The sequence below is a fragment of the Populus alba genome, chromosome 9 (genome assembly GCF_005239225.2).
Source record: "Populus alba chromosome 9, ASM523922v2, whole genome shotgun sequence".
NCBI classification, from domain to species: domain Eukaryota; kingdom Viridiplantae; phylum Streptophyta; class Magnoliopsida; order Malpighiales; family Salicaceae; genus Populus; species Populus alba.
In genome coordinates this window covers 9,009,410-9,026,419 of record NC_133292.1, presented here as the reverse complement: position 1 = coordinate 9,026,419, position 17,010 = coordinate 9,009,410, and the positions used below count along the sequence as shown (strand labels likewise).

General features: G+C 34.4%; 2 protein-coding genes across 5 annotated transcripts; both read left to right on the top strand.

The window, feature by feature from the left end:
• Positions 1-993: 993 nt before the first annotated feature.
• Positions 994-2,791, top strand: LOC118058657 (cyclin-dependent kinase inhibitor 7). Its single transcript, XM_035071380.2, has 4 exons — positions 994-1,424; positions 2,030-2,079; positions 2,201-2,374; positions 2,515-2,791. Exons 1-4 carry the CDS (start codon positions 1,113-1,115, stop codon positions 2,600-2,602), a joined length of 624 nt encoding a protein of 207 aa, XP_034927271.1. The 5' UTR covers positions 994-1,112; the 3' UTR covers positions 2,603-2,791.
• Positions 2,792-7,565: 4,774 nt separating this feature from the next.
• On the top strand, positions 7,566-11,746 carry LOC118058656 (uncharacterized). Of its 4 annotated transcripts, none has more exons than XM_073411520.1 (8): positions 7,566-7,912; positions 8,387-8,416; positions 8,502-8,559; positions 8,860-8,940; positions 9,044-9,079; positions 9,206-9,445; positions 9,527-9,668; positions 10,702-11,746. In XM_073411520.1, the coding sequence occupies exons 1-8, from the start codon at positions 7,743-7,745 to the stop codon at positions 11,223-11,225; spliced, it is 1,281 nt and encodes a 426-aa protein (XP_073267621.1). In that variant the 5' UTR covers positions 7,566-7,742; the 3' UTR covers positions 11,226-11,746. The 4 variants fall into 4 exon arrangements, with proteins under 4 accessions (XP_073267621.1, XP_073267622.1, XP_034927269.1 ...); XM_073411521.1 differs by having other exon boundaries at positions 7,567-7,912; positions 10,732-11,746; XM_035071378.2 differs by lacking the exon at positions 8,387-8,416 and having other exon boundaries at positions 7,567-7,912.
• Positions 11,747-17,010: the final 5,264 nt, after the last annotated feature.

Sequence of the window (17,010 nt, the reverse complement as noted above, 5' to 3'; positions counted from 1 at the left end):
TATTAATTCCTTCTATATATATATATGTATATATATCTTGTGGTCTTGGTGCTTCGAAATATATAATAATTGGATTAAAAATAGCAGACGTACCTGCAGGGTAATATTGATCAACCGAGTCGCTTGAGGAGATTAATTTTAAGTGTTCGTGGGGGAGCTGGTTAGCTAGCTATTCTATAACTGGACAGATGGCATTCACTTGCCACCAAATTCCTTTAAGAAAATGCAGTTGCAGTACTAATTATAGTTACTCGATTATCAGTTGATCATATATTAGCTGCGCGAGATTAAGGCTTCTCACTCGGTATTTAATAATTAGGTGACCGGCCGATCGAGCCCGCATGCACCTATATATAGAGGGGACAAGTGGCATCATCACCACCCTCATTTAAGAGACTTAATCTTTTTATTGATCCTCTAAAATTATCAAGATTAGTAAATGAAAAATAAAGAGCATGCCTGCCTATATATGAGACTTTGTAGTATAAGCTTTTTTCATCACTTGCGCATGCAGTGACTGTCCATGAACTGCCGGTGACACAATAATGCCTTTTTTAACCATAGAAATTAGCTCAACACATTAATAATTACTGAGTGTTAATCTCAGTATCATGGGAAATAAAAAGAGTAGTGTAGATTTCCCTAAATATCATGGGAAATATACTCTACTCTTTTTATTTATTTATTTATTCTACTATTCTAAAATTAAAAGACCACGGGTATAGGACTATGCAAGGGACATGATTAAAATATACAGCATGATGATTAAAAAAAAATGCAAAAACCAGCACTAAAGGCACGCATTTTGACGTGTTGGTGATCCATTGGTCAACAAAAGAATCTCTCAACCGCCGGATCTCCCTAACGGGAACCCGATCTTGTTTCCTGATCACCGTCTATATTATCAGGACCACGTAAAAACGAAAACTTGAAAAAGGCAGATCTTATCCGTCTATTAAATCAGCGGCTCTCCTTCCTTCGGAACCTTTCTTTTTTAACCCTGATCTCTACCCCCCATTCTCTCTCTCCCTTCTTCAAAAACCAGAACCAACCCTCACAAAAACACAAGATTATTGTAAAACAGAAAAAAAAGCACTCGAGAAATTGAAAGAATGGGAGAGAGCGCGAGAAATAGTAAGCGAATAGCTGAAACTGGAATTCTAGAATCTTCAATCACAAGTTTCTCTAAGAAAATGAAATTTGATTTTGACGAGTTTAGCTTACCTTCGTTTAATTTCAAGCTCCAAGCTCATCTTCGCACCACCATGTCACCGGAAAATTTGATTTCTTCGGCGGCTTCATCGAATTCTGATCGCTTTATAAACGGCAAATATTCCAGCTGTGGCGACTCTCCGGTTTCCTGCTGCTCCAGCAATGAATCGATCAAGGTTGCGAAGGACAGCTTGAGGTTTATAGATCTGGAGGTGAATTTGCAATTCAAAAACTTAGAACATGAGCTAAATTTTGGTTATATTTTTGTTTATGTTTGTTCGCAGAGAAAGTAGAGGAAACTAAACAAGGTTTTGAGATGTTTTTCAAGTCTCCATGCTAGTTTAGATTTTTCTCAGCTCTAATAAATCTTCCTTCGTTTTCTCAGAAAACAAACTGAACCATTCGTTCAAAACTTTATCGTGGAATTTAAGTGTCTTGCAGTTTGTTTAGTGAGAAAGCAAATGAAAATAAGCTAGAAACTCTAGGTTTTGGAGAAGCCTTATAAATCAAGCGATTGGAGTTTTTCTCAGTCCAAGCAGATTTTTCTAGCCAGACACAAACAAAGATTTCAAAACCGGTGATGTGATTTGATTTTGCAGTTTGTTACTGTTTGTTTACCGAGAAAACGAAGGAAAATGAAGAGATCAAGATTTAATTTCAGACTCTCTCTCTTTCAAAATTAGCGAAGTGTTCTTTGTTAGTGGTCGTTACATCGTGTTTCTTTATTCTTTAAATTGATGTTTCTCGTGTCTAGAGATTAAAAATATATAAGCATTAATTAGTAGTAATAATTAAGGAATTTTATTTATATTTGCAGGCGAAGAGTTCCGAAACGGAAAGCTCGACGTGCAATGACAGGAAATTCAGGTTCAAATTTTTTATTCCTCACTCTCGCTTCATTTATTAATATTCCTTTATGGTCTCAGAGAACGAAACCGTTTTTAAACTGTTCATCTCTCCAATATTTAAATCACGCTTGCTTTTGCAGTAGAGAAACCACTCCTTCAAGCGAGTTTCACGGAATGTTCTCGTCGGCAGCCGTGGAGAAGAAAGAGAATTCTCACAGGAGAAAGTCACCGGCTGTGAAAATGCCGAGTCAGGCTGAGATCGATGCGTTTTTCGCGGGGGCAGAGAGAGAGGAGCAGAAAAGATTTACAGAGAAGTAAGTAGTAGTACTGTACAGTGTGGCAGTTACCTTTTTATTTGCCGTGCATAGGATAAGAAGTGTGGATACCCGGCGTATTTTAGCACGGAGAGGATGGAAGTGTAACTAACTAACAAACTTATATTCGAAATTTCCAGGTACAACTACGATATTGTGAAGGATTTGCCAGTGGAGGGTCGCTACCAGTGGATTTGTTTGAAGCCACAGAGGAAAATAGAGAATTGATAGAGTTCAAGGGGTAGCATTAGCATGCATCTAGCATGCCACATTGCCACTATTTAATTTGCCATTTCTAGGAAGGTTATTTAGTTTGTTAATGTACAGTTCCTTTTTTCTTTTTCCTTTTTTTGGAGACCTCTCTTTATTTTTATAATATAAATATATATAAGAAGGCAGCTCTATTAATTAATGCTATTTTCTGGCGGTACTGTTGCTATACAGTTATCTAAAGGAGGTGTTCTGGAATAAAATTTCAAAAGATTTGAGCTAGTTAAATGGTGTGTGGGTACGGTAGCAACTCTGTCAGTTATTTTTTGGACTGGTTGTTGTTAATTTAATGGGAAGGAGATGGCAGGGATTTGCAGGCATTAGAAATTTCTCCATTGATGGTCTTTATTTTGTTTCTGTATTAGAAAAAAAGTGTTTTTTGTTTGAGCTTTTGGCTTGGCTGTTTATGGGTGTGTGTTTTTTTTCTTCTTCTAGGTTGCTTTTTTGCAGAGAACGCTTTTTCATCGTTACTTTTCCTCTCTCCATTCATGCTTAATCTTGGAATATTCTCTTGAATATCAGGTCATGATGGTTTCTTCTGGCAATCATGTATCATTCGAATATTATGGATGGGCCGCGCGCGCCTGTCTTTGTGTTATGTGTGTGTATTTGACTCTGTGGTGCAGGGACAATTTGATAAAAGGTAACGAAAACAAGTAGAAAAGAGCTGATCAAATGGGTTTCTTTCCGAGTCTTGTGATTCTGTTTTGTATTCAAATAATCTCATTTGGAATTTCTCGGAAAGATATACCCTAAATACTATATTGTATTGTGTTGAGAGACGCATATATATAGTGATTATTTGAGAGACTTTTTTTTTTTATTATTATTATTTAAAACCACACCTAATTCACATCTTGGTGCCTATATCTCACCAGCATATCGCGTATAATCTAGACTCTACTGGTAAAGTTAGTTGCATGTAATTTGTCAGAGGGTGTATTAGTATTATAATAAAATCGGCGTGAAGTCGGTGAATTTGGGTGGTTAATTTACCGTCGTATTATAATCAATTATTTTTGTTTCGGGGTGAAAACATGCGCCTGGGGATCTGATACGCTGTGATATATTGTGTCCCTCGGAGAGCTGACATTGTTGGCTGTATTGTACTGGTGAGAGCATAGCAGATATTTCTCGCTCATGAAGCCAGCACGACTGAGCAAAGAGCGGAGGACAACAAGGAGGGAGGCCGGCCGGCCGAGAGAGGAAACAAGAGAGAGAGAGGACTGGTACGCTGCACATTTGGCTGACTGGCCTTGACAATGACGTATACGTGGCAAAATTACAAGGAACCGTTCTCACTGATTGGTGTTTTCAAGTACAAGAAGCTTGAGTGTACATACAACGTGTTTATAAAATTGGAGAAGAAGGATGATTGGAGGAGAGAGGCTTGCACGTGCAGTGGTGTCATGGCTGCCTTGTATAGCTAGATGGCTGGCCTTGGATCTGATGATGAACCCATTAATTTTATTGCAAATTGTAATCAGCAACGGTTATGGCCCTTAATTATGGAGGGTGGTGGTGGGGCGTACGTAGAATGTTGCTTATTAATGAGAAAGAGGTCTCTTTCGATTTTGATGTCTCTTGCAGTTTCTCTGTTTACGAAACTGATTGTGATGCTTACAAGGGAGAATTGCTTGTGCTTAATTTGCTTTGTTCTAGGTTGTTTATTTTATAAAGTTCAAACATTTTAGTATTATTATACTCTCCGGTGAAAGAAAGGCAAGGAAGTGAACACTTCTTTAGTGGAGTCTTCTTCAGGATGGGTTCAAACTTCAAACCTGTTTTTTTTTTTTTTTTTATATGAAAAATCAAAGAAGAAAGAATTTGCTTTAAATTGATTTTTTAATATTTTTAACGCTATTATGTATTACTGGTAAAAATAAATTTTAAAAATTAAAAAATATATATTATTTTAATATATAAAATATTTTAGAAAACAAACATAATCCAACTTTAAGATAATATCCTTACCGATCCCTCGTCCTTTTATCTATATCACTTTGGCATTATCTTGGTCAACAATAAGAATGCATCCCCTTCCTATCTTTTTTGTCAACTTGGAGAAAGATTCCTTACTATCGCTCTTTCCCCCCTTGTTTTTATCTTCTTTTTTTTTTTTCAATAATTCAGGTTGCGAAGCGAAGTGCTAGCATCAATCAGCCTGATCAGATCTATCTTCATTATTATTGTATGCTAATTACAGATTATATATAATCTCAAACTATATCCCCGTCCTCACCAATATTTTGTTTTTCTTTTCGGGGGGTGTCCACCTATTAATATTGATTAGAGCCCCAAGTCACAAATTGTCCTGGCTGAAGCAAGAAGCTGACAATAGCTGGATTTATATATTTATTTGATTAGACATACATGTCCAAAATATCATAACAAGTTTATTTGAGAATTCATTCATACACTGACAGTATAGGGGAAACCAACAAAGATAAGATTCGCTTAAATTTATCTCGAGCCATGCATTTCCACTGTTTTGAGCTTCAAGTTCCATCCTGCACTAGAGGCACGCGTCTACTTCAAAACCCTAATTCTGAATAATTTCTCGAAAATTAGTTGTACTGGATTCAGATACCTTACATCAGAAGACTAAAATTACTGATCATCGATCGCCCTCCATATACATGGCGTCCTCTCCCTTTCCTTTCCTTTTTGTTTGGCAATTTGCGTTCTGCTTCTTTTCCCTCTTCAATCTTCTTCATTAATGTAGGCTTTCAGAGCTAGCCCCCCTGCAAATGGACTGATATGTACTGCAGCCATGTTGAAGCGGTCTTGCTACTCCATCATGGGTTGGCTTCCCGAGCTCGTGGGCTTGAGTCTCCCATGTAAACCGCAAAGGGAATCGATCACTAGCTAATTGACCCTCGAAAAACTGCGAGCGAATAAGAATGTCCCGCGACTAGCTCCATGCATTTCCTGGTGAGGCTTGAACGCACCTGTTGATTTTGACATGTATATGATGACCTAATAAGACCAAATATAAAATTTATTTTTACCAAATCCATGTGGACAGCACCTTATTTTACTCAAAGTGGATGTTTGCCAACTTTGATGTTGCCAGGAAATATAAGAAACGAAATGCTTTGGAAATAACTTGTAAGCATGCATTAAACTGGGTTAGATCGATGACCAGACCAGACCACTCTTTTACCATGCACACCCCCCATTCCAACCAGTAATTTCATTACAGCTGTCAATTGTTGATTTTCAGTTGCTCCACCAAACTACTTCATTGATGATTGAGAGGGTTCTCGTGATGGGCAGCGGACTGTGCTCGAAACTTCAATTATGAGGGTTCCAACATCAGCTTTTAAAAACATTTTAAAAATGCTCAATTTATCATCAGAAGATAGAAATTAGTTCCAAGTATTAATTTATTGTGAAATATATGGGGAAAAAAAAAGAGAATAACTTCTCCCACCAATTGACACGACGCCAGTTTGGTCAATGCATGCGTCCCGGGATGGTAATAATTAAATAGAGATGGCAATTTAATCACGAGATGGTAACAAATAAAAATAATAATCTAACTTGAATTTGATGGATACTTAATTACATGAATTGATTTGAATGAATGTATTTTATTGAATAACTATCTTATTTGTAATGTGTGTGTAGACTATTCTTTTATTTTATTTTGAAAAAATATTCATATAATAAATAATTGAATACATAATACAAAACATAATAAATAAAGTATGGATATTAAGTTTTTTTATCTATGTAAATAATAAGGTATAAATGAGATAGGTGACCTGCCCTATGCTATGAGTTAAATAAAAATTTTCCTAGTATAAAAAAAAGATGTCAAGACGATGAAAATCCATATCATTTATTTTAGGGTTAAAGTTGATAGAAATACAAATAAAAGATGCAAATGATAAGGTCTTTAGCGTAACCAATTAATTTTTTGAGGGGTTGACATAATTTTTTAAGTTAAGAGAGAAAAAAGAAAGAGAAAAAAAAACTCATTAAAGCCTAACTGCATTTCCATCATGAGCACACAAAACATTGCCAAAAAGAGAATGACACATTGTTTTTAACACCACCATGGATGACAGAATTTGATAACCGGATAGCCCTGCTCATGTCAATATCTTTTTTAATAATATTTATTTATTCAAAATTATCAAACAACTCCTAAGTAAACATAAAAATAACAAAAAGAAATCCAGAATAAAAATACTAATACACCCTTAAAACCAATCTTAAATTTTTAACAGGGTAATATGTCGAGTTTATTTTGTTTTTTTAAGGGTATATATCAAAGTAATTTTACCGTGTAAATAATTTTGAAAAAAATAAAAAAATTCCTAAACAAAAATCATATTTTTTTTGCTTTTAGAAAATATTAAAATTATCTCATTGTGCTAAAAAAATTATACTGACAAATTTATCCTCAATTAATTTTTTAATGCTCAATAAATCTCATTAAAAAGATGATTTTACTCCCATTGCAAGCTTGTTTGGTTTTTTCAAGAATGATAAAAAATCATTTTAATATTCTAATAAATAGTGAAATGCATCTTATATCATAGTGTTTTATTGATGCTAATCAACAATGAAATGCATTTTATATAATCGTGTTTTACTTATTCCTTTTAGGGTTTTTTATTTAATTTTTTTTTATTATTATTATTATTATAACAATGAACCCGGATGCAACCAGCGTATCATTGCCGTTGCTGTTAGCAAAAACTTATCCGCGGAAGGCTTGGACCCGTTAAGTCTGATGTGGAAAAAACATAACAAAAAAAGAATAAAAAAAATTGAAAATCTTCCAAGTGTCTGTTTAGGACAGCTTGAATTTTTTAAAATTTAGATTTTTTAAAAAATTATTTTAATGTATTAATATTTTTAAAAAAATAATTGAAAAGCAAGTAATATAACTGTAACAAACACCCCTGAAAATTTCTATCAACACTCACCACTTAAAAGCCAATAAATAATAGTACGAATTCCACTAAAAAAATCACAACCCACACACAATCCTTTTGTTTTTACTCTCTCTCCTAGAATTCAATTCTTCAATACAGAGAAGAAAACAAGTCTTGAAGAAGAAGAAGAAGAATCAGCGGTAGTAATGTTTGGTGGTGGTAGTGTTTATTGGGGAAGGAAAGAAAGTGAATCGAAAGGAATTGTGGTTATATTCGCATGGATTTCGATTCATGAGAAACATTTGAACAGTCACTTGGATTTGTATTCCTCTCTTGGTTGGAATTCCCTTGTTTCTCATGCCGATTTCCTCTCCGCGTAAGTCTTTTTTTTTTTCCTTTCCTTGCCACTCGCTGTTTGGTTCCTGAGAATTTTCTTTTAATTATTTTTTTGTTAGTGTCTTGCCGATTATCCAGTGAAAAAATTAGCTCAATTTTGTTGATTTTTATTGAAATAAATACTTAAATAATGTCATTTTTCTTGTTGTTGTAATACCTGAAAGTTTTAAGTAGCCAAAAAGAGCATTCAGGGTCTCCTAATCAAATTAATGATGTACAATTATGTGCGGATTCTAGCTTTTATTAGTGAAACTTGATTCAATCTTCGAAATAAGAAAAGAAATGTGTACGGATTTCTGGTTAGTTTTTGAAAGAAGGTTTGGTACAAGAGAGAAATGAGAATTGATTGGCTATATGCTGTTAAATGGGAATGAGTATAGGCAATTTTATTATATTGATATCTGTTCGTGTAAAATGATTGAAGGGATAAACCTAATCAACTTTTTTTATATAGTCAGTTGCTCCAAACCCAGATGCAAATAGAGTGAGGATGGTTGAGTTAATTGTTTTCTTCATAATGTTAAACTTGATGAGTGTTTGTTGCTGGCTAATGATGAAAATTGATACAGATTTTATCCTGAAAGGGCTTTGTCACTGGCATATATTCTCCTCAATGAGCTTGTTGAGGTCAGTTACATAAACCTTAACTAATTGTCTGTTATTCAGTTAGATTTCAATCTTTATCTAAAAGTATTTTATCTTGGAGTTCCAATGAGTTGGAGGGGTTAAGTTTCTGTGGGTGCCCATGTTAGTCAAAATTATGCCAATAAAATCATGTTTCCACTTTGCTTTTATGTGGGTTCCCATAAAAACAACTTCCTGCATCTACTGTGACGGAAATGAGATAAAATGAGCATTTATTAGCTTGAAACTTTTTTATGTTTTCATGATGCATAGAGTAATTTCCTACTGGTTTTTGGTATGCAGGATCTAAGGGTTAGGCCATGTCCAGTTATATTTGTTGCTTTCTCTGGTGGTTCGAAAGCTTGCATGTACAAGGTTCTTCAGGTAATTTTAGTTAAATCTTTGAATGGTAATTTGTGCTATTTTTCTCTGCCCTTTCGCCAACTCTGGCAGGACTAATTTTATCAAACTTAATGCATCGACACAGATTATTCAAGGAACATGTGAAGGTCATCTTAATATGGTAAGTGATGTAGTTCTTCTATTTCAGAAAACTCGGTAACTCATACTAGGATTTACTTTTTCACTTTCTTAGTTCTATTTAATTGAAAGTTTTTAACTTTCTATCTGTTTGTTTTATTTTGTGAAGGATGAATGTAGATTGGTTAAGAACTGCATTTCTGGGCATATCTATGACTCTAGCCCGATAGATTTTACAAGTGATCTGGCTGCCCAATTTTCTCTACACCCTGCAATTCAAAGAATGTCTGGTCCATCAAAATTCATGTCTTGGGTTGCAAAAGGCCTTGCTTCTGGACTAGATGGTTTATACCTCACAAGGTTTGAACTCCAACGTGCTGAGTATTGGCAGACTCTGTACTCTTCAATTGTAAGTTCTAACTGGCCAGCAGCTTCCCTAAAGTTTTCTGTCTTTCTCAATTAGTAGATTTAACTTTTCCCCCTTCTGTAGGACATGGGTGCTCCATATCTAATTTTATGCTCAGAGAATGATGACCTTGCACCTTATGTTGTTATCTCCAAATTTGTTCATCGTCTAAAAGATCTTGGTGGAGATGTTAAGCTTGTAAAGTTGAATCATTCACCTCACATAGGTTTGTTCTGACCCACCCCTTCTTTTGTGTTTTGTTAATACAGTGTGCTCTGGTTTTGAATACTATTTATGGTTAAATTGCCTTTCTGATACTTAAGTCTCTTGTATGCATTTTATTTTGATTATGTGCCACTGGTAATTAAGCAGTTACACCAAAAGCTATATCAAAATGTGAAGTCTCTTGTATGCATTTTATTTTGATTATGAGCCACTGGTAATTAAGTAGTTACACCAAAAGCTATATCAAAATGTGCTTGTAAGCGGATGAGTTGAATACCTTCCCTTTTGTTGCTGTTGACAGGATGGATACTTAAACGTTGAGTGTTGACCCTTTTCTTCTTCCCCCCACTATTGAACCTTATTACTTTGATGAGTGGTAGTCATCTTACCTATTTGGTGGTTGCTGCTAACATCAAGCCATGAAATTTTTGTTTTGTTCTGCTGTAAATTAGCATTGTATCAGGGGCACAGATCCAATTAATATGGGCACTTACACTTATTGGTCCACGGGTCTCTGTTAGTGGCTTCCTGTATAAAGCAGGAGCTAACAGGTTTAACTCTCAATGAGAGTTGAGCTTGTAAAAAATAATCATTTTTGTTGCATCTTGTTTCTTTTTGTATGCGCTTGTACAAGGAGATTTAATCTCAGGAAAACTGTAAATGGCACCTTAAAATGCTTCCAAGAGAAAGTTGGATGAATAAGGAAATTCAGATGTTTTGTTTTTGCGATTGCTTTGAACAGGGTAAACACAGTAGTGATCTCTTCAAATCTGAAAGTTGGTGCTTATAGATTTACAGTTTACAGTTGGGTTAATGATCACAGTTATCATTTCCCCTCTACACGTTCAGCCAACAATGCGTGTATGTCTTTCTGTTAACTGGCCATGAAAATGAGAAATAACACAAATGACAAAAGTTATACAACACAAATCCCATTAGGTTGACAAGTTATTGGACTACTTTTGTTGCTTGGAATTGAGTTTCTGTCTCACTTCTAGCTGTTCCATTTGCTGCGTGTCTTTTGCATGTCAAAGCCAAAATGATTCCATCCAGTGACGTTTCAGGTCATTACCAGCACAATCCAATCCAGTACAGGGCTGCAGTGACCAATTTGCTTGACAAGGCTCCTTCTGTTTATTATCGTAGGATCCAACAACTCAGAGAGGGAATAGGCTTGGACAGTATGCACGATGAGATGTCTGAATTAATATGTGACCTACAGAAAGCTGCTGTTAACTCAAACCAAAGCTTCAGAAGAGTTGCTGTTGGGCCAGGTGACCACTTTTTTGTGCCCAGTTCAGCAGAATATTGCAACAGCAGAAAGCCAGAATCCCTCCAAGATGAAAGGAAAGAAAGATCAATTTATCCGTCCAGCCCTCCAAGTATTAGTGCTCACAGTGTACTTGGCCAAGTCCTCTTTGATGCATGTGTCCCGAAGAACATTGAAGGTTGGGATGTTAGATTTTCTGGTTCTCTGAATGGGCAGCCAATTGCTTCTGCCCAGAGGAGACGCTCACCTTTTCATGGTATCAAATTCACTCGTCGCTCAAGATTATAATGCTGAATGTATTGGACTTTGTTTAACCTGTCATTGGCTTTACATGCATCCTTCAAAAGTTTGTTGGAGATTTTGAGCAAGCAATCCTCGTGCTTGAAAATTAACTTGGCAACTAAGCAATGAAGTTGGGGTTTTTATGAAATTTTGTGTGACCACTGGGTTAGATATGTTTGCTCGAGCTTCTGAGCCATCCATCTGGCATGATAGTGTACAGGGAGAACTAGTATAATATCGTGTACAGCGGAATGCTTGTTTCTCAGAGCTGCTTTGATATATATTGCTATGAGATTTTAATGGATGATCAGATAGTCTACGATACTGGTGAGAAGAAAGCCAAGGAAGTGCATGGTTGTGTTTATAGCTGAGAGTTGGGGCTTCCGTTCATTCAACTCTCTGGTATAGTGATTTGACGAGGAGATAGCAGCATAATATGTAAATAGTAGTTTATGTATAAACTCTATGGGACTCTGGTTCTAGATCTAATTGTTATTATATATTGAAAATGTATGTGCATTAAATTATCAAGATTCAGGCAGGAGTTTGTTATCTGAACAGCGTGTTTTGTACTCGGGCCTTTTGTTTTTAATCTAAGAAAACTATCTTAAAAAATATATAATAAGATTGTCGAGGTGCTTTTATTATAAATTTTTTACATGGTTTTCTTAGATCAATTGTTATTTTTTTCTTTCTTCAATTGAGGCATGATTTTTTATGTTCTTTTTTTTTTTTTAAATTGAAATATTTTTTTTCATGATAAGTTTTTGTTTATTTTAAAAAATAATATCTCTGATAAAAAAATGTTTTCATTAAAATATTGCATTGATAAGAAAATATAATTTATATTGAAGAGATGCATATGTTGCTACTTATTTTAAATTATTGAATTTTTTAAAAATATTTTAATTGTCTTTGATTTTATTTTATTTTTAAAATGCTACAAATAAAAAATCCGGTAAGAAAATGCATGTATAACGAAAAGGAATAATTTATTTAATAAAATATATTTTTAAGAATTTAAACTATAAGTTAGAGGTAATTAGTTTCGGTTCGGTTCGGTTTTTATAAAAAAAATAACTAAACCGAAAAAAAAATTTATTTTAAAAAATTGAAACCGAACCGATACCAGTTCGAACTAGGCGGTTTTGGTTTGGTTTTTTAGGAAAAAAACCGGTTCAAACTGATTTGACTTAGTTTTTTCCGGTTTAGTTTTTTCAGTTTTAGACTTATAAAACCAAAACCGAACCGAACCGGTTTGTTTTTTTTTTAAATTTTAATCAGTTTAATCTGTTTGAACTGGCCAGTTTCGGTTCGGTTTTTTAGAAAAAAAAAACTGGTTTGGCTCAGTTTTTTTTTTTATTTTTAGGCTTATAAAACCGAAACTGAACCGAATCAGTTGATTTTTTTCAAAATTTTAGTTGGTTTTTTTTTTTACGATTAAGTTTTTTCAGTTATTCTTTTTTTTAATTTTCTTAGTTTAATCGGTTTTTTAGTTTTTTTCTCACTCCTACTTTAAGTCTTAAGTATTACACAAGTCTTAAGTATTACATATAGCAACTATGGAAGGGAAATTTAATTGGTAAAAACACAAGAACAATCTTGCATTCAGGTCAAACTTAACAAAACCAAACCAGTTGGGAATAATTAGCAGAGTGGTCTACCAAGTTTCTAATTTTGATCATTTTGATTTCTCTATTAAAATTCGGACACCCAAGTCCCTAACTTTTATACTTCAATAATTCGTGGTTGCTAGGCCCCCCTCCAGACAAATTATGCTCATTTTACGACCTACGATTCTTGCCACATGTACACATATGAATGGATGAATGGGCTGGAACAACCACAAATTGAGAGCGCAGAGGCTGGTGTCCAAATGTTCAGAAAGGGATAAAAATCACTAATGTTAAAGTTCACGGAGTTATTTGTTGAAATTTCTTTTATTTAAAAATATATTAAAATAATATTTTTTATTTTTAAAATTTATTTTTAATATCATAATATTAAAACGATCTAAAAATAAAAATATTAATAAAAAAATAATAACTTTTTTTAAAATACACTTAAAACACAGAAATAACAAAGATGGTAATTTACCGAACCAGACAGGAGTAGGGGCCAGAAATTTCATTTCCACCCATATTGTCGGAAGTTCCAAGGATTCCAAGTTATTGGATTTATATAGTACTCGCAACGCACTTGTGCTTCAAATTGTCCGGCCCGGTTCAGGAGGTGAGCTGGACATGAAGCATAAGCTTAACTCTTGGGTGGTTTTTAATAATTACGGTAAGAAATAGAAATTAAGGTATTTGGATTTATAAAATTTATAAAACTGTAGAAATTAAGGTATTAGAACACTTTTATACTAGATTATTATCTTTATGTAAGTATGAAGACAATGAATTCAACCCTAAATCTTTAGGTCTTCCTGTTCTTCGTTGACCTGTGTTCAAATAGCTTTTACACAGTTGTACCGGGAAAGAAAGGGGTATAAGCATGTTAATAATGGTGCATGTAAGGATGTTGAGCGTGGAAATATTTCTCTCGAAAATGAGCCTGCAAATAACTCAATAGCTACAGTACCTGTTTCCGATTTCAAGTAGATGTTTACGGGGATGGCTTTGATTGATTGTAATTTCCAAGAATCAATCATGCTTAGCAGACCCAGAATAGTTTATTTCCTGAAGAGCATTATTGAAGCATTTTGCTTCCATCTCACGTGGAAGCTTCCTACTTACTTGTGTCAAGTTCATGCTTCCATCTCTTGCGGGTTTTGGCTGGTAGATTCTCATTTCCCCATTGATGCATTATGGATCTTAACAAATATTCTTTTAAGCAACTTGTGGAGTCCGCAAAAACTAAAGTAAAAATGTCGGGTTTCTCTGCTCTCACTACCACGATGAAGGATCATAGCCATTTTGGTTATAGATAGCTAACTGTTGTCATTGATTATTTGTTTTCCTCGTTGTGAAACGATAGAGATTTGGTATCTCACTGCCTCTCATCTCTTACCTTTACAGGTCTACATTGTCAGAGCAAATTAGTCATCTGAAACAGATGGCGCCCTAGGCCTTGTGCGTTTATCACATGCAAAACAAACAGATTTTGGTAAGCAGTATGCGGCTCCGTCAGCCAAGCTGCTCCTTTTATCATTCAGACATGCTTGCAAAAATAGATGTTTGTTTGAAACTTTGTCTTTAGGCTGTCTTGAGTTTTGTTCTCTGAATAATTCAAACAGTTTAAAAGACAAAAATAGATAGAACTTCCATAGTTGTTTTCTCTAATCTCATCTATCAGTGCTGTTTCTCTTCAACTTTTCAAATCGTCATGCAGGAAAAATAGTTTCTGAAGCCTCTCTACTGGCAATCCATCAGTAGATTAACGAGGAATTCCTGATGTTAACAGATACTAATCTCTGTCCCTCGTTAAATCAACATGCTTGTGACAGTAACACTGTTAGCTCGGATATTTTAGAAGATTAACATAGTTTTTTCAAGTTAGCTCAGGATTCAGGACCATAAATGCTGTTGGTAATCAGCTATCCATCTTGTTGTACCAAAGAGTAAAGACTATTGACAAATACCCAAAAAAAAGAAAAGATCCCCCCCTTATTCTCTTGCTCTCTTCTCTCTGACTCTGCTTCAACGAGTCATAACAGAGTAAAGAGGGGAAGAAACCCATTTGCACAGACAATTATTTACCCAGTAAACTTGGCAATATCAACTAGAAGATCAGATAAAATAAAAGGAGAGGTACAAGAAAGACCCTCCTCTACATAAGCAATGAATCAGTTGGAAAATAACTTGCAAACAATTGATATTGTATCATATGTGAAATATCAGATTATGACCTCTTCGTCCATAAGCTGCGTGTATGGACTGTGAAGCGTGACCCCTGTTCATCAAGTCAAGGGATCCGGGCAAGAGTTATATTATGAAGGGATCGCCACCTTTGTGAGGGAACGTGGGCTCATGATCTGGTCAGAATTTCTAACTCATAATCCATGGTCAAACGAAGATCAGCCACATATACGTTTTCAAGATATTTAATCCTAATATTTCATTCTAACTCATTAATCAGCACATTTATTTCCTTTTGAAACCATCTTATCATTCCTTCATTGTGTTTATTGTCAGATCATCTTAGGCATTTATCTATCAAACTACGTACGTACCCCATCAATTAAAATAGTTCGATATACCAAGCTTGTTACTCCATGTTTTTTTTACTTCTATCCAATTTTATTTTTTTAATTCTATGAACATATCATAAACACTCTCCTGTCATGAAGCGCGCTCGATATCTATGAAAATTATTGAAGAAACTAAAGCTTTATCCGTATTTCAAAATATAAGAATTTATGGTGATAGCTACGTATAACCGATGTTGCTCGAGTACTATAATTGTGTGAAAGAGCATTCTCTTGCTGTACGGTGCCTTTTTCGATGGTGTCGAAGCATCCACGGCCATCAATTATCCTGCTCCATACTATATAAATGTACATTTGAAACCTTCACAAGCCATTGTCATAATGGCAGAGTTAATTTCATTTTCCCAGCAGGCTCATCATGGAGATGAAGGCAGCATTCAGACTTGCCACGCGTCGGCCTCCTGGGTCTCTATGCACCAAATGTATGAATACAGACATGCATCCGATAATCTTGTCATCAGACAGCTCAGCAGAAGTATAGATCAGCCGTTATATATATGTATCCACCCACCACTTCAGCTCTGCGGCACCTGCCCAGATCCTGACGTCAAAAATGTCATGCGTTGAGATCAAACTTGAGAAGGCCAGGTTGGAGCGTTAAGGATTGCATTTCCTCCGCTCGTTGTTTTAAAATCCCAAGTTTCCAAAATTAGAGCAGTCCTTATTTTGAACTTTTCACAGTATTCTTCTTCATTAATCGGTAAAGTAGTCCTTATTTTGAACCGCAGTTTATAAATAAATAGTAAAAATCATGTTACCGCAACTTTAGTTAAAGAATTGAGATGTTTTAATTAGAATGATATTGTTATTTTAAATGAGAGAAAATATTCATAAAAAAACACAATAAAGTCTTAAACTCGGATTCAAAACACAAATCAGGTGTTAAATATTCAATAATAAAATATAAAAACTCAATAACTAAAAGAAATTAAATTGATACCAATCATCAACTTAATTACATTAATAAATTAAATTGGAAAAACTAAAATTAGATCATTATGGTTGTGTTATTTCTCTCTCTTTTATATATATATATATATAATTTAATTATATATTTACATGTAGATTAAAAAATATAAAAAGTAGAATTTGAACCAAGAATATTCTTTTTAGTTAATTTCTTATGACTTGATTATTAGCAGCTGAGCTACTAGCTCTCTTCGTGTTAGTGTTTTCTTTGTAAAATAACATAAAAATTATTATTTTACCATATAATACAAATAATGATAATATCTACTCTCTTTTTTTCTAGTTTAATATTATTAAATTGTAAAACCACATGGAGATATGTAATCACATTTTGCAGAGTTCCAAGATCCTAAGATCAAAATTACTTTTGTGGGATGGAAAATATCAAATGACTTCACCAGTAAAGTTAACTGAAATCCACTGCATTAAATTTAATCTATAAAGAAGTCGTAACAGCACGAGTTCAAGTCATTAATTGTGGGAAAAAAACAGTCCAAAATTTCTAGATATTTTAAAGGTTTGAACCCAAAAATTAAGAAAGAGGAAAGATAATTCTAACAGTCCAAAGCTTTTCAAAAAATATAAAAATATTTTTTTCTACTCCGATAATCT

Coding starts and splice junctions, on each gene's coding strand:
- LOC118058657 (XM_035071380.2), top strand. CDS start 1,113: ATGGGAGAGAGCGCGAGAAATAGTAAGCGAATAGCTGAAACTGGAATT. Junction 2,080..2,200: donor TGCAATGACAGGAAATTCAG/GTTCAAATTTTT, acceptor TTGCTTTTGCAG/TAGAGAAACCACTCCTTCAA. Junction 2,375..2,514: donor CAGAAAAGATTTACAGAGAA/GTAAGTAGTAGT, acceptor CGAAATTTCCAG/GTACAACTACGATATTGTGA.
- LOC118058656 (XM_073411520.1), top strand. CDS start 7,743: ATGTTTGGTGGTGGTAGTGTTTATTGGGGAAGGAAAGAAAGTGAATCG. Junction 8,941..9,043: donor GCATGTACAAGGTTCTTCAG/GTAATTTTAGTT, acceptor GCATCGACACAG/ATTATTCAAGGAACATGTGA. Junction 9,669..10,701: donor GAATCATTCACCTCACATAG/GTTTGTTCTGAC, acceptor TGCATGTCAAAG/CCAAAATGATTCCATCCAGT.